The sequence below is a fragment of the Megalobrama amblycephala genome, unplaced genomic scaffold (genome assembly GCF_018812025.1).
Source record: "Megalobrama amblycephala isolate DHTTF-2021 unplaced genomic scaffold, ASM1881202v1 scaffold609, whole genome shotgun sequence".
In the NCBI taxonomy this organism is placed as follows: domain Eukaryota; kingdom Metazoa; phylum Chordata; class Actinopteri; order Cypriniformes; family Xenocyprididae; genus Megalobrama; species Megalobrama amblycephala.
In genome coordinates, this window is record NW_025953516.1 from 28,409 (window position 1) to 51,455 (window position 23,047).

Sequence of the window (23,047 nt, forward strand, 5' to 3'; positions counted from 1 at the left end):
CTGACTGGCTCACTCTCCTCCCCATCATGAGTGGACACACCCCCTACTGCTGACTGGCTCACTCTCTCCTCCCACATCATGAGTGGACACGCCCCTTACCGCTGACTGGCTCACTCTCCTCCCCCATCATGAGTGGACACACCCCCTACTGCTGACTGGCTCACTCTCTCTCCTCCCACATCATGAGTGGACACGCCCCCTATCACTGACTGGCTCACTCTCTCTTCTACCACATTATGAGTGGACACACCCCTTACCGCTGACTGGCTCACTCTCCTCCCCCATCATGAGTGGACACACCCCCTGCTGCTGATTGGCTCACTCTCTCTCCTCCCACATCATTAGTGGACACGCCCTCTACTGCTGACTGGCTCACTCTCTATCTCCTCCCCCATCATGAGTGGACACGCCCTCTACCGCTGACTGGCTCCCTCTCCTCCCACATCATGAGTGGACACACCCCCTACTGCTGACTGGCTCACTCTCCTCCCCCATCATGAGTGGACACGCCCCCTATCACTGACTGGCTCACTCTCTCTTCTACCACATCATGAGTGGACACACCCCTTACCGCTGACTAGCTCACTCTCCTCCCTCATCATGAGTGGACACACCCCCTACTGCTGACTGGCTCCCTCTCCTCCCACATCATGAGTGGACACACCCCCTACTGCTGACTGGCTCACTCTCCTCCCCCATCATGAGTGGACACGCCCCCTATCACTGACTGGCTCACTCTCTCTTCTACCACATCATGAGTGGACACACCCCTTACCGCTGACTAGCTCACTCTCCTCCCTCATCATGAGTGGACACACCCCCTACTGCTGACTGGCTCACTCTCTCTCCTCCCACATCATGAGTGGACACGCCCCCTATCACTGACTGGCTCACTCTCTCTTCTACCACATCATGAGTGGACACACCCCTTACCGCTGACTAGCTCACTCTCCTCCCTCATCATGAGTGGACACACCCCCTACTGCTGACTGGCTCACTCTCTCTCCTCCCCATCATGAGTGGACACACCCCCTACTGCTGACTGGCTCACTCTCTCCTCCCACATCATGAGTGGACACACCCCCTACTGCTGACTGGCTCACTCTCTCCTCACTCTCTCCTCCCACATCATGAGTGGACACACCCCCTACTGCTGACTGGCTCACTCTTCTACCACATCATGAGTGGACACGCCCCTTACCGCTGACTGGCTCACTCTCCTCCCCCATCATGAGTGGACACACCCCCTACTGCTGACTGGCTCACTCTCTCTCCTCCCACATCATGAGTGGACACGCCCCCTATCACTGACTGGCTCACTCTCCTCCCCCATCATGAGTGGACACACCCCCTACTGCTGACTGGCTCACTCTCTCTCCTCCCACATCATGAGTGGACACACCCCCTACTGCTGGCTGACTGGCTCACTCTCTCTTCCATCATGAGTGGAAACGCCCCCTGCTGCTGATTGGCTACAAGTGTGTTGTGGCGCTCGGTCCGATCCACTTTCAGCAGCGTTTCTCAGAAATCACGTACTGCACCTTTAATGAACATGTGAATTATAAGACAAAACCTCTTCACTCACCTGTATAACACGCAGCAGCGTCTGCACAACACGTGTGTCTTGTGAAACTCCCAGGTTGACAACGGCCAGCAGAGTGTAGGCCAGATCCTCACTCCTCATGCGCCAGGCGTCAGCGGCGGCCCGTTCACAGACCTCCTCAAACCCCGGGTGATCGAACATCAGCCGCAGCTCACAGCGCCGCTGCTCATCCGTCATTTTCTTCGTGCTCTCCCAGATGCGTGTGAAGATGCTGCTGATGAGCTGCTGCGACACTGGGATCTGCTTCAGCGTGTCCAGCACATCCGTGGGACAAAAACAGTTCTGCAAATGGCTGTAGAAAGGAGTCCTTTCTGCTTTATCCAGGAGTTCACTGGTCTCTGTAGAAGCTGGAGTTTGTTTAATTTGAGCATTGAGAACATCATGACCACTCTGACTGTAATACAGTACTTGTTTTAATGTGTGTCCTTGTATGCGTTTTCTCCCCAACTGAGATGATGCAGCAAAGCTTCTGCTTTTATAACACAAAGACGTCTGTGTCCATATAAAAGAGTCACATTTCCACAGCACCGTGGATCTCAGAGCACATCTGAACATCTCCAAACCTGATTTATACATGCTCATTCTGGGAGATTCTCTGAAGCTTCAGACATGGTGTGACCTGTTTCAACAAATGAAAATGTGAAACAGAAACAACTGTACTTACTACACTTTGTGCTACTACTGTAAAATCATCATAAAAATTATGGTATTTTGATTACCACAGTATGTTTTACCATTTTTTTCCCCAACAACTTTTTCAAAACTCTTCACACAGTTCTCTTTACCAACTTTCAGTTTGGCACAGCAGTTCATTTCACATTCAAAATGCACTAAAACTACCAAAACACTTCTCAAATCAACTCATTCTTCCATAACAGCAGCACACCACTGTTAAGGGATTAATTACTCAATTTCCAAAACCATAAGACTTTCATTCATCTTCGGAACACTAATGAACATATTTTAATTAGATGTGAGAGATTTCTGTCCCTCCATTGACAGTTACGCAACTGACACTTCGATGCTTCAAAAAGTTCATAGAGATTGTAAAACTAATCCATATGAATTGAGTGGTTTAGTCCAAATTTCTGAAGAGTCATGATCGCTTTATATGATGAACAGATTGAATTTAGGCTTTTACTCGCATATAAACATTGATCAGTGAATATAAACAAAAGCTCAACCAAATCAGCTTGATGCACAAGAACAAACCTCTTGCTGAAGCTCAAACGTGATGCGTAACACATGAGAATGAACCTCATTGGTTCTCACATGTAAAGCAAACATGTTTGAGCTTCCGTTTACCACAAATGGGCTTTGTGTTCTTTCTGAAGAATTTTCGGAGCTTGATGAAATCGGTATAAATACATGTTTAATACTGCAAAATACGCTCAATGTTACAGTCACTGCTCTTGCCTTCCAGAATAAAAGAGAACACATTTGTAAACGACTTTACTTGGACCCATTGTGCGAGCTGTCACTTTATTACCATGTGGTTTATATACATGTTGCTGCTGATTGGGCTGACATTTTTGACACACCCACCAAACAAGAGGAAAACGTATCTCAAACCTGTTGCACACATCGTTCAACCCAGAAACAGTAGCAAAACATCGCGCACCGTTTTGAGCTTGAACGTGCCCCTGATGTGCGAGTTGATCAATGTTTATATGTGAATAAAAGCCTAAATTCAATCTGTTCATCATATAAAGTGATCGAGTCTCTTCTGAAAATATGGATTAAACCGCTCAATTCATATGGATTAGTTTTACGATCTCTTTATGAACTTTTTGAAGCGTCAGTGTCAGTTGCATAGCTGTCAATGGAGGGACAGAAATTTCTCAGATTTCATCAAAAAGATCTCATTTGTGTTACATGTTTTGAACCACATGAGGGTGAGCAAATTTCATTTTTACTATCCCTTTAGTTAATCAGTTTTGAAAAAACTATGTAAAAATGAAGTTTTGGTTGTGGTAGTCTGAGAAAGAAAATAATTCGTATAATTTGAAAGAAGTAGTCACTGAATGCATTTCGTGCCAAAAAAAAAAAAAAAGGAAAAAAGTCCACAGTTTAGCCCATATAGACTGCTGTTGTGCTCACTGTGGGAAGAGTCGAGAAATGACGATTGTAAACAAAAACAACATCAACAACAAAAAGATGTTTCTGATTTTACCTTTCATATGTTTTGTCTCTTCTCATGTGCAGTGAAATGCATCCGACAGGGTCACAGATGGATGCAAGATCTTGAAATATTACTAGAATTAGAGTTACAGAAATAAATGTACATTTTTAGTACGTATCTGTCTGATTATCCACAATACATTTTAACCAGAATAAATAGCCAAATGTTGAACTTAGCTAAACACATATATAAATGTAAAATCAAGTCAATAAACAAATACATTTAGAGGACATTTGTGCTACACGTCCTTGTACAGAAACCTTGAAAAAATGCTGTAAAACCCGTATATTATTTATATGTTTGCGGTTAATTATGGCACAGTCATACATTTTAATTATCTATAATAATCATAAAATAAGTATCTAACCCTTCGGTTGTTGTCTTCACATGTTCACTGCTCTCACTGTGAGCGCAGCCATGACAGAAACAGGGAGCGCGCGATTACTGCCGCACTATAGTTCCGCTTCCAGTATCGCGTGATTTTCATAATGTTAATTTAAAAATGCAGCCCAAATAGTTAAATAAACTCCTTTATAACGTGTTTAATTCATATTATACATAAAAAATTATTTTTTTAAATAAAAATATAGATTTTAAAAACGAAAGAGAAATGTTTCCTCTTCAGGAAATGTTATGCGAGCGCACAATGTTACCTAGCAACGCCGGACGCGCTTGTGACTGGACCAAAACATGGCGAAATTTGTTCTTGCAGGTTGGTCGAACGAAATTTCTATCTATCTATCTATCTATCTATCTATCTATCTATCTATCTATCTATCTATCTATCTATCTATCTATCTATCTATCTATCTATCTATCTATCTGTCTGTCTGTCTGTCTGTCTGTCTGTCTGTCTATCTATCTATCTATCTATCTATCTATCTGTCTGTCTATCTATCATCTATCTATCTATCTATCTATCTATCTATCTATCTATCTATCTATCTATCTATCTATCTGTCTGTCTGTCTGTCTGTCTGTCTGTAAACTTTATGGTTTAACTTGTTATAGCTGTTATTGTAGTTTCATCTAGTCAAACCCTTCAGTATTTATGATTATGTTTGCGGTCAGTCATGTCACAGTCCGCAACATTTTAATGCTATAATATTCTCTCCATTCACTTACACAGGAAGAGCAGATTGTCCTCATTACGCAAAAGCTGAGCTTCTTGCTGATGTGCTGCAAAGAAACCTACCAGATTTCCACATTCACAAGATCTGTGTTCACCCCAGTGACTGGAAGGTAAACCTGTGAGTTCATGTGGAGCTTTAAGAGCTCTTTAATCATTTCCACACCATTTTTATGTTGAACTAAAGATGTCCTCGGTTCATTTATGTCTTTTATTCATATTGAACCACTTTTCTGTGTAGATATGGCTGGAGGACACCTGCGCATCAAATGGATGGACACATTCAAGCTCTCCTATAGTATGGAGGGAGCTGATTGATCGCGGGGGTAAAGGAATACTGATCGGAGGCTTCAATGATTTCCTTGAGCATGCTCAGGTTTGCATGATAGGATACCAAAATAAAATAGAGGAATTCATTTCAAGTAGTCAAGCGAAATAAAACACTACCTAAATAAGGATACAGTCCATATAAATTAGGGTTACAGCTTTTCTCAGTCACTTTGGCTCATTTTTTTTGAAGACACTTGCAAAATGTAGCAACTCAAGTGATAACATTACAAGTAACGCAAGTTACGTAATCAGATTACTTTTTTTCCAAGTAACTAGTAAAGTAACGCATTCAACTTTTAAAGTTACAACAAAATGTATGAGTTACTTTTTTTTTTTATTGACTGACAGCTCTCCTGTCACCATGTTGAGAGAAATTGTAAGTCCAGAGGCTTATTCGTTTCAGTTTAGGTGTGAAAAAGGCCTTTACATTTGCCAAAAATAGTACAAGCAAACCCTGCCCAGGTGAGAAAAAGTAATGCAAAAGTAATGTAACACATTACTTTCCATAAAAAGTAACTAAGTAATGCAATGAGTTACTTTTTTAGGTATTAACGCAATATTGTAACACTGTACTTTAAAAAGTAACTTTCCCCAACACTGTTCATGCTTCAAAACGTAGCCTAGTTATTGTGTAAGAAAACTGGCCAAGGTTTTTAGAAACAGATTTTTTTTTTTATTATTGGCAAAAGTATGCACATTTGTATGCATATATACTGCATTTATTTTTATAACAATGTGTTACATGTAAACAGAAAACATTCCATGTCATAGATATTTATGGAATATATAAGTACATGTCAGAAAGATTTTGTATTGAATTAATCATTTTGCATGTAATGATGGCTCACGTGATTACAGAATGTTTAGGAGTTATAAACAGTATGACAATTTCACAGAGAATCAACTAATATTGTGTAAATTGTAGACAGCTAATTACTCTTTTGCGCATATGTACTAAAAAAAATTGCAAATCTGATGTGAGAAATGAAGAAATTAATTATTCAGAGATCTGAAATTATTGTTTTGAGGGGAAAAAAAAAAACTCATTTGAGATTCGATCCTGTTACAAACTGCTCCGAGACTTTGGTTGAAGATCCAAATGCAGCTTTATTGGGACATTCCAGAATCGTAATCCATATACCAAGCAAAGGTCAAACACATGGGCAAACAACACAAATACGCAACAGGGCAGAAATCACAGGCAAAAAAGGGTAATCCATAATATAGACAGCAAATAAAAAAACAAGACTCAGGAAACCAGGATAATGCTCAGAAATGCAGTGTAACAACATACACGACTTCGCATAAACTGCCAAAAAAGGGCTTATATAGGCAGGGTTAACAAGGATAATGAGACAAAGGTGGATGTAATCAGGCATAATGAGTCCGGGCAATGGGTTGTGGGAAACGCAGTCCATGGTACTATAACCAACACAGGAGTGCCCTCTGGTGGAAATCAAGGGCAGTCCAGCTGGTGGATTTAACAGATCCAAAGCGACTGAGAAAAACTGTAGAAACTGTAGTGATTTTATGCAAAAAAGATTTCAGATTTTATTTTAGCTCTAAAATTACTGCAGTATATTTATTTAGACTACAAGATAAAACTTAAAATTAAACAAATCCTTCCACCAAACAACTACAGAAAGTTCCTTTCTGCCCTGAATTATTAATTCACAAGATAATCTAAGATCAGCGACATCCAGTTTCATTTAGATACTGTATGTGAAGATCAATACTTCTGTCCTCTCCTGCAGGGTTACTATGGCATCACCTCAGATATGAACTCTGATCTGATGCTAAAAATTGCAGTAGAGAATCAGCAAACTAAAGAGCTGTGTATGAAGGAGGAAGTCCACCGACACATGTCTCTCAGACCTCTGCACATCTGGATCAGCAGGTGGACGTGTTTCATCAGGCCCCTTTGCCTTTAAAGTGTCCCTATTATGCTTTATCTGAGATTACCTTTCATGTAGTGTGAATGTAAAAGGTCTGCAAAGTTTCAAAGATCAATGTGTTTGATAAATTTGATAAATTGTCTCGCAAAAGAAAGAACGAGTCGTCAGTAATTCCAGTTTTATGATCTCTTTATGAACTTTTTGAAGCGTCAAAGTGGCAGTTGCGTAGCTGTCAATGGAGGGACAGAAATCTCTCATATTTCATTAAAAATAAATGAATTTTCATTTTTGGGTGAACTAACCCATGTATGTAAACCTATTATAGTAGACCTCCAAAACAAAATTAGGATCCTTTAAAATAGCATAATAGGGGCACTTTAAAAGAGTAAAAAAGATTTCTTATTATCTTTAGATGCATGACATTTAACCTGAGAAAAACCTCTTTCAGTGCTCTGAACCCCATCTGCTACAGCCTCATCCCTCAGTTGTTCACCCCGGGACTGTTTCCAGGTCTCCCTCTTTTCAGCCTTCACCTCATGGACACCTGCGGCTCTGAGGAAATGTTACGAGGACTCAAGATGGAAACAGAAGACCTCGCCCTGCCTCAGCTCCATGAGGTCACTGTCCATTCAGACCAGACACAGGCGTTTCAGGAAGCCCACTTCATCATCTTTCTGGATGAGCTACAGCCTATATGTGAAAGCAACGACGAGCCGGATGACAAGGACCACATGGTGAGCCGGGTTGCAGAATGTTTCTGTTGCTATGGGCAACTCATCGAGGCGAATGCACGGAAAGACGTAAGAGTGATTGTGGCGGGAGACTCCTTTATTAATCTGAAGAGCTCGCTGTTAATTGAGAACGCACCCTCTGCTGACCCGCACAACTTTGTGGCGATGACAACGCAGCTGGAATGCGAGGCAAGAACTCAGCTTGCGCAGAAGTTGTCGGTGAAAACAGCAGGTAAAATAATAAATATTTGTTCTAATGTTCAATTGCAATACAATGATGCATTTGAAATTTGATTCAGATCAGTTTGATTATTTTGATTTATTGATTTATCATCAGAGCCCTCAAGATTTATTTTCGAAACAATATGCCCTTTTTACTTTCACAAAATTAATTTTCATATTAATATAACCTTTTATAAAAATATTATATAATTTAACATATGTTACATTATTATATTATTTATAATCAATAATTACACAGCAAAAATCAGAGTGTTCAATGTACTCTATAGGAGTACACTGAACACTGGTTTCAGTGTATATATAGGTCCAAGAGTTCAGTGTTCATTGAACACTGTAAAAAGTGTAAAATAAATACTCTCAAAAATAGTTACATTAGAACACCTGGAGAGTTAAAATGTACTCTTATAAATAGCACTTTTTGACACCGTTTCAGTGCTTTTGAACACCTGCAGTGTAAACCTAGAACCTTTGCTGAGCTTATTATTTAACACTTGGAGAGTACAAATGTACTCTAAAGCTGGTACTTTTTTATTTACAGTGTTTCAATAGTTTCCAACACCTGCAGTGTAAACCTAGAACCATCAGTGAATGAAAAATACTCCAAGTCAGTGCTTTTTATGTCTGTTTTATTTAACTGTTCATGGATGTTCTAAAACCACAAATAATCTCTATCAAAACCATAAGTAGTTTGCAGATCAAACGGCTTAAAGAAGTGCAATTTATCAACTTTAAGCATGGAAACATTCTGATCATTTCCCTGTGTCGAATGAAAATGCTCTGCAAAACAAAGTGTCTGAAAGTCCTCTGTTACAAGACGGATCAACATTTGAACGGCAACAACTAGACTTGCAAACAAAGCATCTGAACATCATAACTCTTTAGTTGAGGAGCTTAGCTCTTAGGTCCTTGACTCTGGGAGTTTCGTGAGAATGACCTACATCAATGTTGTAGATGGTGGTCTGCACAAATGTGTACATGCCATTTAAGGCCTGGTCATAGGAGATGCCGAAAACATAATGCGCTTTGAACAGTTCATCAAAGGCTGACTGGGAAGACTTGCCCTTGCAGGGAAGGAGATCACCATCCAATGCAATGTAGAACTCGTGGATGTGCTTTCTTGTCGTCCCAACTGCGAGGATGTAGGGCTGCCTCCGCTGGTTTGGACCAGAGTGCTCCTGAAGGCTGCGACATGACTGTAAGATAACAATAAACTGAAATGAATCTACACTGAACATCACATTTTGATGGATAAGTCACACTCTGATAGAAATGATGGCACAGTTAGCTTTCCCATGCAGGATATATTCAGCATGTGATAAGGCAACCAAGGTTTTTGTTCCACGGTCACACAAAGAGAGGGAATTAAACAGAGAGGTCATCAATGTTGGTTACCTTAGCACATGTCCCTGCAAACTCCAATACATTGGAAAGACAAACAGACAACTGAAAATAAGAATGAACGAGCACAAGACTGCAGTCAAAAGAGGTGAACCCCACTCTCTATTCGCTATGCACTTCCAGGAGGCAAAACATAAATTATCAGACTTAAAATTATGTGGAGGTGGCATTGAAAAGAAACAGATCAATAATCTGGGGTTGCCTTTAGACAATGGCTATTGCCATTGGAGATCAGGACACACTGACCTTATGAAATTTGACTACATGGTCCATAGCTTCCCGGGTACTGATCTTTACAGCTCCCTTCTTTCCACTTGGAGGTGGTGGCAGTAGGTAGACCAGCAGTAGCAGTGAGGCCATGTCACTATCCCAACCTGAGAAGGCAGAAGCACCTGCTTAAAGCATGATATACACCTGACCAAAACCTTTGATACTACATCAATATTAAAACTCAAAACTCTTTTCAATAACAATACTAGTTCTGCAACTAACATTTTTTTTGATAATCAATTAACCTGTCAATTATTAATCAATTGGTTGGATTAAAAGGCCAATTTATCGAGGAAATTTTATTCTGCACAATGCTCTCCTTCAAACATTGTGCCAATTGAAGCCTATGAAAATGTGGGCTTCAGTCAAGGGTTATTGCGCTTCCATTCCCACTGCCGTTTCATTGATACACGGACTTGCGCTCATTCAGTGAAGTTTACAAAGATTCAATTACTGTCAGGACTTGTGTAAAATGCTGAGGAAAACACATCTCGAAACACATTAAACATCACACACATTTGTCGCAGCATCTGACAAGACAGGCCACGTTAATACAATTACAAGTCAGTTTGAAGAACTTAATATAAAACATTCTCATGTTTTGTATTGTGCAATTTTCCCGCAGCAGCTAACTCTGCGACCTCTGCTCTGTTTTTTCAGATGTGTTTTATGCATAGAAATGCTTTTTACACCATTGTGATGTGACATCACTGACTGGAATTTTCCACAGTGATGTCACAGACCCAACTAATCGATAATGAAATTCTTTCTTGATTATTTTCATTATCGATTAGTTGTTGCAGCCCTAAAAAATATATTATTTGTCTACACAACTATTTGTCATGGTAAATAAATTAAGTAAGTCGACATTTGAAAGATACACACCAGATTCATGTAAATTATTTACCTGGGACCTCGTCATCCTCATCAGTGTTCTCCTCTGCAGACTGGATGAGATGATCAAGCAGGGGTGTCTTGCTGATGTCCTTGGCTTGCTCTATTACTTTGGCCTTCAGGAAATCCCATTTCTCAAGGAGTTTTGATGAAGTCTCAGCTCCAAACAACAGGTCAAAGTCTTGCACCACCTAAAGGGGAGGAAGCAAGCATATGTGTATTTGATGATGGTGGAATAGTGGTAGGTGACCGTTTTCATCTTTGAACAGCTGTTCTTGACATTGCAAAAACATAATAAATGTGCTTACAAAAACAAAAAACAACTTACCAGGCCTTTTGTGTCAAGAAACCTTGGGAACACAGTAAGCACTGTGCTGCATTGCTCAGGATCATGGATCAACTTTTGCCTGTGCTGGAAGGTTTCTCTCATTTTCATGAAGATTTGTTCGTTGTCTGTGCTGTGTTTCAGTAGAGATATGGCCTCACGACACTGGTCTCCCTCCAACTGCTGCACTTTAGTCACTTCTCTCTGTAAGTTTGGTCCGCTGCTGCCTGTAGTGTGAGAGCTCCTTCTCCTACCCCCATTGGTACCGCCATTGCTGAGTTCTCGCTGAGTGTTTTTAATCTTCCAGGCAATGTAGCCCTCATTGCTGTCTATGTCAAAAAAGTGTTCCTAAAGACAGTATCAACAAAGATGGAAATGTATAAAAAAAAAGTTTCAGCATGAATCAGTAGAGATCTTTAGAAAAGAAGTGTTAGACTTCTAAAATGCACCAGAACATTATTCATTTGTTTATTAAGATTAATCTTACTTTTAAATATGTACTCACATAGCCTTTTTTGGAGTAGGGATCTTTTAGAGAGGGGAACAGTGTTACTATCCCCAATGCATACTGTGCTCTTTTATCCATAGGGGGAGCACGTCTGTGGAATAAATGTTGTGTATTAAAATCAACACACCGGAAAACCTATGATCTGCGCAAGGCCACAGCCCTTTGGCCACGGTTGTCATTTAATGATAATAACCTATTTGATTACAACTACCAAATCTGCAATTGAATACTATGAATATACACTTTACCAAATCATGCACCATAAAGCATTTTACTTACCCATACTTTTCAAACATTTCAGCAACAACAATGCTGACGAGATCACGGCGTGCTCGGTCCTTCATCTCTCCTGTCATTGCATATTTTGCAAGGATTTTCTCCCCTCCGGGCTTTTGTTCCAGAATTCTTTTGACAAGCTTGACAACAGGTAAAAATGTTATGGTAACAGTAACAGGTAAATGTAATGTTTACCACATAAAGAGAAATGTTCTGAAAAAACATCACCTCTTTGGCTTGTGAAGAACTGTCATCAGTATGTAGACTTTTTGGGGACATCACAAAGGCGTCATCAATGCGCTGTCTTTTTGGGGACATCAGAGAAGCATCACTGTCCGATGAGGGTGATGATAGTGACAAGGTGTCTGTGCATGAGGACTGGATGGGAGAGTCTGAAAAGGGCAAAAAGATCACCATTTACAAAAAAATATTTCAGTCAATGTTTCCACAGTTTTAAGTGAGGAGAGGTTAAAAAAAGGCATGGTGAGATTGCTTACAGGAAACTTTTTTCTTTGCCATCTATAAATTACATGAGTTTTAGTAGTTAATGTGGCCAGACTTTAAGCAGTTTAGGCCATGATACATTAACTACTAGATAGCAAGACTGACTGTTTTTTGAGAAGTACTCGGGTCAACAGTCTTACCGACTAATCCATTTTATCTCAAATGTAGTTTTTCACATCCTTATGTGAACACTGACAGATAAGAGATAAGGTTGGAAATATGCAAAGTGGTCCTTTAACAGAGAAAGCACAAATTGGACATTGGTGAGAAGCTACTGTTTTGGTTTTGTGATAGCAAATAAATTACAATGTTAACACATTGGTATTGTTACCCTGCAATGTACACTGTAATTGTACAACCATTTACCAGAAACTGAAAGAACGTTAACAATGGTCCACAGGATGTCTGCTTTTTCCTCCAAGATGTCGCTGAAGACCTCTTCATCAACCTCTGTTCCACTGTCATCCAGCACATACATGTTTGTCTCAGGGGGTATGCTGAACTTCGCTTTAGCTTTGAATACAGAAAAAACATAAGTTGTTGTGTTAGGGTTAGAAAGTGGGAGAACAATAATGTTTTTAGCACTATTTCTATCTTAAAGGGATAGTTCACCCAAAAATGAAAATTTGATGTTTATCTGCTTACCCCCTGCGCATCCAAGATGTAGGTGTCTTTGTTTCTTCAGTAGAACACAAATTATGATTTTTAACTGCAACCGTTGCGGTCTGGTCTGATCGCGCTCTGACAGCGGCAGTGATGTCTCGCGCATATACTTCAATGAGCGCTAGAAATCACTGCCGTTGTCAGAGTGCGATCAGACCAAACGAATCGAGTGATGAATGCAGTTGGACATAGTGGTGTATTAGAGGTAAAAAATGATATAAATACTGTTCGGTTTCTCGCACAAACCGATCGTTTCGTGTCTTAGGACATCAATGTGTCGTCACGAGCCGCAGGGTTTAATTTGGATTTGTTTGTCGTGTTTTATTTACTCTTATAGTCCAAGTTCCCGCTGACTTGCATTATACCACTGACGGTTGCAGTTAAAAATCATCATTTGTGTTCTACTGAAGAAACAAAGACACCTACATCTTGGATGCTCTGGGGGTAAGCAGATAAACATCAAATTTTCATTTTTGGGTGAACTATCCCTTTAATGGGCAAAGCTACGGTAGACTAGCATGGTGCTAAGAATAAAATTTCATATAAACGTACATCTAAACCAGTGGTTGCATAAGACTTTCACATTGTCCTTTATTTTGATGGATATGGTCGTAAAAATTGCACCTTAATCTATTACTTTATTTTAATTTTCATATTTTAATTACAAGACATTTAATAGCTTTCATTTTAATTCACATTTTCATTTTTAATCATTCATGAACTTACAGGATATAGGAGCATATAGGCTAGATTATGCATTTTTTAATATATGAAGAGTCACTTTTCATAGTCAGGGTTTGTACAGATTTTGAAGAGTTTAATTTAAGCACTTTTCAAGCATTTTTAAGGTCCCTAAATCCATTTTTCAAGCAGCAACAAAATTAAAGAATATAAATAGTATAAACAGCACCCCTTTAGAAAACTACAATCTAAAATATTAGAATCTTCAATATAAATACAACTTATATTAAATCACTCTTTGGATACTTTTTAAAAATGTGGTTATATTTTTGTATATTTGTTGTCAACTGTAAGTTAGGTTGAGTTTTTTGTAGATGGTTGGAATAATAATGATAATAATGAGTATATAATACATGAATATCTTCCTTAAATACCTTAAAATATTATTTTAATAAATAAACATTGTTTTAAAAAGGACACGTGAAAAAGAGTGTTTAAGTGTTACCAATAGACTATTTAACTGAATCTAAACATATTCAACCAACACTGATTTGTTTTATTTATTCTGATCTATATTGTCATATCAGATTTGTTTTTGTCACGTCCGTTGCTATGGTTACTACTATCACGGAACGATTATTTACAGAACTCACTCTGGTAAAAACGATGGTCACTCCTAAAGTTTAGTCCTCTAAGCATCATGAAAAACTAAACATTCGACTAGCTACAATGCATACAATGCTGCAGACGTTAAAATTTAACCACACAAACGTGCACGACGGAAAGAACCCCCCACATTACAATTATATATTTATTCGATATTAATTAATTTAATAATGTTTTTACAGAATTCAGTCAAATTAATTTGTCTCCGATTACCTTTGGAATGGCTGGTAAAGGCTTATTCTCCCATAGCGCTCACATCAGTGTGTTTCTTACATAACAGGATGCCTTTCAGTCTGTTGATCGTCGACGCAATCAGTTTTTATTTATCATCTTAGGCAGTCATCGATAAAATTACAGCAAGCAACATTTCTTAATGCAGATGTTTGCGCGCCAGGCGAATACACGAGGCGCCAAATACATGGAATTACATGAGACGTGTAACAGAGGGTGTCTCGCGACATTAAACAAAATAAAAAATAACGATTGTCAGCCGGTTTTATTTATATTTTTAGTTACATCTGACGCCCTGAAGAAATAAATTAAAATCAAGCATTTTCCAAACTTTCGAGACTTTGTAGGAACCCTGATTCGACCTTCAGATGTTTCCGTCACTGCTAAAAAAAAAAAAAGGTCAATGACGGAAAATATTCGGTTAACACGACCTCTGATCTAAACTTCAATTATAAAGAGAACGAAGAGAAGAATGCCATTAACATTAACTTACCCTCCCTGAGAAATGCTGGATATGATGCTCCATTGAGTTTGATGTAACGTACTTCTTTCCTTGGTACTGCACTTTGAAAAGCATTGCTGTAGTTTTCCTCACATATTACTAAAACATAAAAATACAATTGGTTTATTGAACACGCACAATACCAAATGTAGTGCAAATAAAGTCAGACTCAATCATTTCAGACGGGAATCTGTAACGTTAGCTTTCAAGGCTAGCTAGTCAATTTAGCCTGCACGAGGCGCGAGATTGGGAGCTGCAGCTAACGTTAACAAATGATTGCTGCATTTTCATTTTGAAATTTCATTTAATGGTAAACGATCAACGGTAACATTACCACTAAAAAAAGAATTTTACCAGATTTAACATTCACAATTACTTTAGCTACCATTGGTATAGTAAGTTAGCTAGTTAAACTAAATTACAAAACGTCACACCTCTTCTACTTCTACATTAGCGTTTTTAGTGTTTTAGTTATGGGAATTGAAACAAAAAGACAAACAGGAATATTCGGCATGATTCACTTGGTGATTTCTTACCTACGGTCCCGCAGAATCAAAATGTCGACGACTTCGGATGTCAGTTGGAAACTGGTGTCCACGAGGCTGCATCATGATTCAACCAATGACAACGCGTAGTCGATCTGAGTGATGACGTATCGAAACCTAAACTCACTGCGGACGGGACAGCAACAGATTGACTCTCAAAGAGTTCATCATCCCACTATTTACACTACAACAGCTCCACATCAACACTGAACCAATACACTAACACTTGAGAGAGTTTCTGGTGAAGCCCAGTTTACTCCAAAGTGTATAAATTATACTCTGGTCATCAAAACTCTGGGATTTTAACACTCTGACATTTGCTGTGTACATTGTTAAAATAACATAAAAAATAAATTATATTTATTATAACTTATAATACTAATATATATATATATATATATATATATATATATACAAACCCGATTCCAAAAAAGTTGGGACACTGTACAAATTGTGAATAAAAAAGGAATTAAAGGAAATCTCATAAACTTATATTTTATTCACAATAGAATATAGATAACATATCAAATGTTGAAAGTGAGACATTTTGAAATGTCATGCCAAATATTGGCTCATTTTGGATTTCATGAGAGCTACACATTCCAAAAAAGTTCGAATCAAAATTTGAAGTTCTTTTTGGAAATACTGGGACGCCATGTCATCCGGACTAAAGAGGACAAGGACAACCCAAGTTGTTATCAGCGCTCAGTTCAGAAGCCTGCATCTCTGATGGTATGGGGTTGCATGAGTGCGTGTGGCATGGGCAGCTTACACATCTGGAAAGGCACCATCAATGCTGAAAGGTATATCCAAGTTCTAGAACAACATATGCTCCCATCCAGACATCATCTCTTTCAGGGAAGATCTTGCATTTTCCAACATGACAATGCCAGACCACATACTATATCAATTACAACATCATGGCTGCGTAGAAGAAGGATCCGGGTACTGAAATGGCCAGCCTGCAGTCCAGATCTTTCACCCATAGAAAACATTTGCCGAATCATAAAGAGGAAGATGCGACAAAGAAGACCTAAGACAGTTGAGCAACTAGAAGCCTGTATTAGACAAGAATGGGACAACATTCCTATTCCTAAACTTGAGCAACTTGTCTCCTCAGTCCCCAGACGTTTGTAGACTGTTATAAAAAGAAGAGGGGATGCCACACAGTGGTAAACATGGCCTTGCCCCAACTTTTTTGAGATGTGTTGATGCCATGAAATTTAAAATCAACTTATTTTTCCTTTAATAATTATATTATATTATATTATATATTATATTTCCTATAATAATTATTTCCATAAATAATTATATTAATAAAATAAAATAATTAAAAATATGTTATTCTTTTCTTAATGTCTTTTGCTGTGCATGCTCAAATTTTCCCTTTTTCTTATATTCACAGACATGACTAATGTTATTGTATGGGGAAACATCAGTGGCAGTTACCATATTGACCTGCAGAGGGCGAAGGTTTTCAGATATGATGGCGCAATTTGGGGACCAGATGGTTTTTCTCAGCGAGTCATTGAAATGATTTATGATTGGTAAAGATCATTGTGGTGCATGACTCAGGCCATATGGCTCTTTTACGCAATTTCATTATGAATCCATTCATGAATCATTATAAATGGTATAATTAAGTAAACAATAAATCAGATGTATGTCATCAGATGAACAGTCCATACATATCTTAAATACATTAATTAAACTCATAATTATACTCATCTTTTGTTTTATAAGGAAATGGCTGGAGACAGATTTTATGACTTTAGTACATAAACATCGTGCCACAATTTCATCAATGACTAACAAAGCCACAGCAATATCATCAACCAATGGAATAATGAGCATTTTAAGGGCCTGGAATAATGAAGCTTCTCCAGAGGAAGTTTTCTCATTGGGTGTTCTTAGTACAGGCAAGATCAAACAAATCATCCTCAAACATGAAATAAATATGGCTTATAGTATGCATATTTATAATGAATCTTTTATTGTTACTTTATAGCTAATGCTTGTAAATGCATGATCAGCATGTGTGACCTTTCTAAATCTGCAGGGCAGTTTGGGATTCCAGCAGGTTTGGTGTTTTCTATGCCTGTGAGCTTCAGGGATGGTCTCTGGTCAGTGCGGTCTGATGTTACTGTTACAGAAGAGTTGAGGGTAAAACTTGATGCTTGTGCTGATGAACTTAAAATGGTGAGTACAAGTAGTAAAATATATATTCTATTTATATTACTTATTATATTATATTTGAAATGATCCCATGATGGGAAACCATAAAAGGTGAATGTTTATATGTGAATAAAAGTTTAAATTCAGTCTGTTCATCATATAAAGCGATCGTGTCTCTTCAGAAAATTTGGACTAAACCGCTCAATTCATATGGATTCGTTTTATGATCTCTTTATGAACCTTTTGAAGCGTCAAAGTGGTAGTTGGTGTAGACTGTCAATGGAGGGACAGAAATCTCAGATTTCATCAAAAATATCTTCATTTGTGTTCTGAACAGAAGTCTTACGGGTTTGGAACGACATGAAAGTGAATAAATGATGACAGAATTTTCATTTTTCACCTTCAAGGTTCTACTGCATATGGAACCTTTTCGTCTAAGAGTGTAAAACTTATCAGCCAATCAGAGAATGTTCTCTGCTTTTTTGGAAAGTTTTGGAGACTGCAAAGGTCTAGCGAAAGTTTGCGTAGTTGCTTGGCAATAACAAATAAATACATGCTTTTATGTGCTTCTTCCTGGTGGGACACGGATAGCACACTTGATCAGCTTTGATAAGATTGAAGTGGTTAATCAATGTTGTTTTATGCATTTATTTGCTTTAGGAGAGAGACATTGCTGCTAGAATACTGAAGAAAGATGAATGACGGCTCTCCAAAAGCAGACTTCAGTGACGTGACACATCATTATTCTAATAAGGATTACTATTTTTAAGCTATATTTGCATAATCACAATCTCAATGCTTTAAATGACAAGTGTGATGAAATTGTCCCATAAAAATGTTCAGCTCAATTCTTGAGAGACTCTTTTTGTTGTTAGTTGATCATGCAATTTTACCCAAAAAATGTGGAACATTTGGGAATTTTAGATGGAAGACTATACTTTCTGTTTCAGGTTCTCAGTCTTTTTCTAGTAAACACAAATGTGAATCAATACCATAAGAATTTTGTGCTTAATATGTTATTTAGTCATAGTTGCACTGCAAAAAATGGTTTTGTCTTGTTTCTAGTCAAAATATCTTAAAGTTCTTAAATCAAGAAGCACTTTCTTGACAAATAAAAATTATTTTTTTGTTTTGGTAAAAATAAGTCAAAATTAAGTGAGTTTTTCCTTTAAAACAAGCAACATAATCTGCCAGTGGGGTAAGCAAAATAATCTTATTTCAAACCAAACATAAGCTGTATAATCTCGTGTTCAGTTTTTATTAAGATTATTTTGTTTGTTTTAAAGGTGCTAAAGAGGATCTTTTCGTCGACTGAGAAACCAAAGACTGTTAGTGAGTTTTTGAAATGAGCGCATGCGTAAAAACAGCCCCCCTTCTTCACAGCTCATTTCAAAGGAACGCCTCCCAAAACTTGTGCACGAGTATTGGAACACGAGTGTTTACCACCGGCATTCGCTGTGTCGTGTTAGTGGATTCATTATGTCGGACTCACCGCAGGTAACTCATAATCTGCAGTTGTTACTCCTGTCACCTGACAAAAACATTGCATGCAGCGCCTGTGGAGTGTGGAAAGTTACTGGAGCGCGCAGCCGCGCACATCTCTCACAAGGAACGTCACGGCAGTGATTGACAAGCCAGAGGGCCAATCTGCGTAAACGATTGGCTGATGTTTTTAAGGCCCTACCTCGTGCACAGATGATGTATATTAATATTATTACTTTCAGTGCACCTAATAAATAGTCTTTTATCAGTTAGTAAAGACAGTTTCAAGTAATATTGCAAAAAATGTATAAAACAAAACATCCTCTTTAGCACCTTTAAGGAAAAACTCACTTAATTTTGACTTCTTTTTTTTTTCTAAAAACAAGAAAATAATTTTTACTTGTCAAGAAAATGCTTCTTGATCTAAGAATTTTTAGATATTTGGACTGGAAACAAGACAAAAATTCTAAGTAAGAACAGCATTTTGTTTGCAGTGTGCCATTTATTTTTATGCTATTATTTCCTTAATCAAACTTTAAAAATTAATTTCTCAAAGATATAGGATTAGGGCAGCATACCCAGGTGGCCTCAACAAACTTCCAAGAGGGCTGCAGGATGTCCTAAAAGTATTTAAATTAATAAATTATTATTATCTTACCTTTGCTTACTTACCTTTTATAGACTGACAGAACAAGGAAAAACAGAAATGGTACTGGTTATTTTCTGGCAGGACATTTTCCGCTTAGTGTAGTTTCATTAACCTTAAAACAACAAGACATTTTTCTGTTAATAACGAAGACCTCTGTAATGTTGCCATACTCAAGAGATTTATCACCCCCACTTATCGAGATTACAGTCACCTCCGACTATAAGCAGTGCGACCATCTGCCTTCGGTTCTGTTGCCAGCTCACCGCATGGTAGCATTACCTCACATGCCCTTTGTCATGCCTGGCTTTATCTCTCGCTGTCCCCTGAGGACAGTCAGCAAATATTTAAAGGTGACCTGTAATGCCCTTATACAAGATGTAATGTAAGTCTCTGATATCCCCAGAATGTTTCAGCTCAAAATACCCCACAGATCATTTATTATAGCTTGTCAAATTTGCCCCTATTTGTGTGTGTCCCTTTAAATGCAAATGAGCTGCTGCTCCCGCCCCCTTTTCAAAAGAGGGCGGAGCTTTAACAGCTTAGGTTTCAGTTGCTCAACAACAACAAAACTGGAGAATCTCACTCAGTTAAAATGAGGATCGTCAGTAACTCTCTCTCTTCTCTAAAGCAAAATTTATTTTTAATTTCTGCAGGTTTGGTCCTCCATACTATACTACTGCACTGTTAGATCTGATTTATTTAAATCAAATTTTATTTATTTGAATCAAATGTATATATTTACTTAATCCAATGTATTTATCGAAATCAAGTTTAATTTATTTTAGTCAAATATTTTTTATTTGCATCATATTTTACTTTTGATATTTTCTTTATTTGAATCAAATTTAGTTGCCTAGTTTAATATTAGTTTTATTATTTATCTTTTTAAAAAAAAAATGAAAAATTCCCAGACCACCGTTCGAAAAAGTACATACATCATGCTCTTTCTTCCCCCAGTGTCCACAATGAACAGCCGACTCTGAGCATCCATTTTGGATCCCCAACAAAGACCGTGATGCCACAAGCGGTGTAAACTAGAAGAGTCCAATCAGGTTCAGTTAGGTGAGAACAGTCCCCTTTTCAAAAGAACACAAAGCAGTTGAAAACCATCTTATGGGTGTATATTAGAGATATTTGGAGGTGCAAGTCAGTAAACAAAACGACATTCAACAATACATTTTGTAGTTCAATGCTCTAAGTGCCTTTTTTATAGATCATAAAGCAGTAACAGCATGAGCAAAACACAATCACTATTAAACAAAGATAATCTTTTCGTAAATATATTGAAAACACAAATCTGCGGTCTGGATCAGATGTGTGTGTTTGAGGGTATCTACAGGAGAAGAGGCGAAACGCACTCAAATCGTGCAAAACAAAAACACTGTCCTAACCATCCGACTCCGACGCGGCAAGCAATTCGTTTGTCCACTTTGAAATTAAAACTACAATCACAGCAACACAGAACAGGTTTGCAACTACGTGGCGCAGAATTTTTTGACCAATCAGCTTTCACAGTTGGCAAAACTCAAATTATAATGGAAGAAACTTCTGACTGGTCACATTATGATGTGAGAGTAATCCATTTCACTTTCAACTTTAAAGGAATGTCAACCTGCCTCCAAACAACGAACAGTTCTGTAAAACTCTCTTTATGCGTGAAAGAACGCCCTGTATGATAAATATATACATTGTTTTTATATACACGTTTCCAGTTTAAAAGATATTTCCCTTTAGTATGATTAATAATTGAAAATATATATTTATATATCGGATCATAAAACCATCTTATTATATCCACTGTGTCATGTAAGAAGTCACTCAGACCTTTGACACTGACATGAAGACAAATGAACAATCAAATTCTTTAAAAATAAATCCCAAATATGCTGTCTGAGTTTTACGTTGTCAATTCTAGAATTACCCTGACATACTGAGTACATCTTATAAAGATAGATAGAAATAAGGCTCAATCATTCTCTTAGGATTCCCCTCTTGCAAATGTTCATTTCAATTTAAAAAAGTGAAAATAATTCAGTCAAGTTCATGCATGAACTCCTTCTAAACTAGTAAAGTTTTAGTTTATAATTTAAATTATATTTCAGGCAATCTGTGACCACTTGATGCGATTTTTACAATGCAATATAATGTACGCTACCATTCAAAAGTTTAGGGTCAGCAATATATATATATATATTTTTAATTTTGGAAAAAGTGCATTTATTTAATTAAAAAATAATCTAATATATTTTAAATTATTAAAATATTACATATTATTTTAATATATTTTAAACTATAATTTATTCCTGTGATGTGATACGATTTCCAAAAGAACATTTATTTGAAACAGAAAATTATGAATCTCTTTACTGTAACATTTGATCAACTGAATGCATCCTTGCTGAATAAAAGTTTAATTTTCTTTGGGGGGAAAAAAAATCTTACCGACCCCAAACTTTTGAATGGTAGTGTGTTTGGCATGGTTATGAAATCTGGAAAATGTCCTGCAAAATTTGAGCATGTACAGACCAACAATAGTTCAAAAGTGCATCCAATTATAATATATTGAACCTGAATATGAACATATGAAAGTTAGGGTTAGACTCCTAATTCTTCTACATCACGTAAGGGGGGAAAATGAACGGGGAATTTTTCTGCCAGCTAAAGTATGCTATGCTGCATTCACGGTCACTTTTGTGCAAAAAAATAAAAATAAAATTTATATATGCGAGAAGTAAATGACAGAATCCATTATTAATTTTTCAAAACAATTTTCCGAAATTGATTTATACTTAAAGGATTAGTTCACTTCAAAATTCAAATTTCCTGATAATTTATTCACCCCCATGTCATCCAAGATGTTCATGTCTTTCTTTCTTCAGTCGAAAAGAAATGAATGTTTTTGATGAAAACATTCCAGGATTTTTCTCCATATAATGGACTTCACTGGGGTTCAACGGGTTGAAGGTCCAAATGTCAGTTTCAGTGCAGCTTCAAAGAGCTCTACATGATCCCAGACGGGGAATAAGAGTCTTATCTAGAGAAACAATCGCTCATTTTGTAAAATAAAATAAACATTTATATACTTTTTAACCACAAATGCTCATCTTGCACTGCTCTGTGATACGCCACGCATTACATAATCATGTTGGAAAGGTCACGCGTGAC

The 23,047-nt window shown here is 37.7% G+C and overlaps 3 protein-coding genes across 7 annotated transcripts; 1 reads left to right on the forward strand and 2 right to left on the reverse strand.

Annotated features, from left to right (window-relative positions):
- Window positions 1–1,424: 1,424 nt before the first annotated feature.
- LOC125262126 (FAST kinase domain-containing protein 2, mitochondrial-like) lies at window positions 1,425–4,287 on the reverse strand. The gene is made up of 3 exons (XM_048180681.1): window positions 4,153–4,287; window positions 3,777–3,858; window positions 1,425–2,222 (listed from the first exon to the last, which is right to left on the reverse strand). The coding sequence occupies exon 3, from the start codon at window positions 2,183–2,185 to the stop codon at window positions 1,544–1,546; it is 642 nt and encodes a 213-aa protein (XP_048036638.1). The 5' UTR covers window positions 2,186–2,222; window positions 3,777–3,858; window positions 4,153–4,287; the 3' UTR covers window positions 1,425–1,543.
- An 82-nt stretch (window positions 4,288–4,369) lies between these two features.
- On the forward strand, window positions 4,370–18,599 carry LOC125262125 (putative malate dehydrogenase 1B). The gene is made up of 9 exons (XM_048180680.1): window positions 4,370–4,497; window positions 4,915–5,027; window positions 5,156–5,290; window positions 6,999–7,141; window positions 7,588–8,102; window positions 16,982–17,123; window positions 17,320–17,495; window positions 17,636–17,775; window positions 18,412–18,599. The coding sequence occupies exons 1-9, from the start codon at window positions 4,476–4,478 to the stop codon at window positions 18,451–18,453; spliced, it is 1,428 nt and encodes a 475-aa protein (XP_048036637.1). The 5' UTR covers window positions 4,370–4,475; the 3' UTR covers window positions 18,454–18,599.
- On the reverse strand, window positions 8,723–15,894 carry LOC125262123. 5 transcript variants are annotated; one of them, XM_048180678.1, is made up of 11 exons: window positions 15,568–15,894; window positions 15,023–15,130; window positions 14,512–14,591; window positions 12,655–12,801; window positions 12,013–12,176; window positions 11,788–11,924; window positions 11,506–11,599; window positions 11,004–11,348; window positions 10,689–10,866; window positions 9,758–9,885; window positions 8,723–9,306 (listed from the first exon to the last, which is right to left on the reverse strand). In XM_048180678.1, the coding sequence occupies exons 4-11, from the start codon at window positions 12,764–12,766 to the stop codon at window positions 8,992–8,994; spliced, it is 1,473 nt and encodes a 490-aa protein (XP_048036635.1). In that variant the 5' UTR covers window positions 12,767–12,801; window positions 14,512–14,591; window positions 15,023–15,130; window positions 15,568–15,894; the 3' UTR covers window positions 8,723–8,991. The 5 variants fall into 5 exon arrangements, with proteins under 5 accessions (XP_048036635.1, XP_048036633.1, XP_048036634.1 ...); XM_048180676.1 differs by having other exon boundaries at window positions 14,512–14,909; XM_048180677.1 differs by having other exon boundaries at window positions 14,512–14,912.
- Window positions 18,600–23,047: the final 4,448 nt, after the last annotated feature.

Coding starts and splice junctions, on each gene's coding strand:
- LOC125262126 (XM_048180681.1), bottom strand. CDS start 2,185: ATGAGCATGTATAAATCAGGTTTGGAGATGTTCAGATGTGCTCTGAGA.
- LOC125262125 (XM_048180680.1), top strand. CDS start 4,476: ATGGCGAAATTTGTTCTTGCAG. Junction 4,498..4,914: donor GGCGAAATTTGTTCTTGCAG/GTTGGTCGAACG, acceptor TCACTTACACAG/GAAGAGCAGATTGTCCTCAT. Junction 7,142..7,587: donor CTGCACATCTGGATCAGCAG/GTGGACGTGTTT, acceptor AACCTCTTTCAG/TGCTCTGAACCCCATCTGCT.
- LOC125262123 (XM_048180675.1), bottom strand. CDS start 12,766: ATGTATGTGCTGGATGACAGTGGAACAGAGGTTGATGAAGAGGTCTTC. Junction 11,349..11,505: donor CCTACTCCAAAAAAGGCTAT/GTGAGTACATAT, acceptor TACTGTCTTTAG/GAACACTTTTTTGACATAGA. Junction 9,886..10,688: donor TGAGGATGACGAGGTCCCAG/GTAAATAATTTA, acceptor CTGCCTTCTCAG/GTTGGGATAGTGACATGGCC.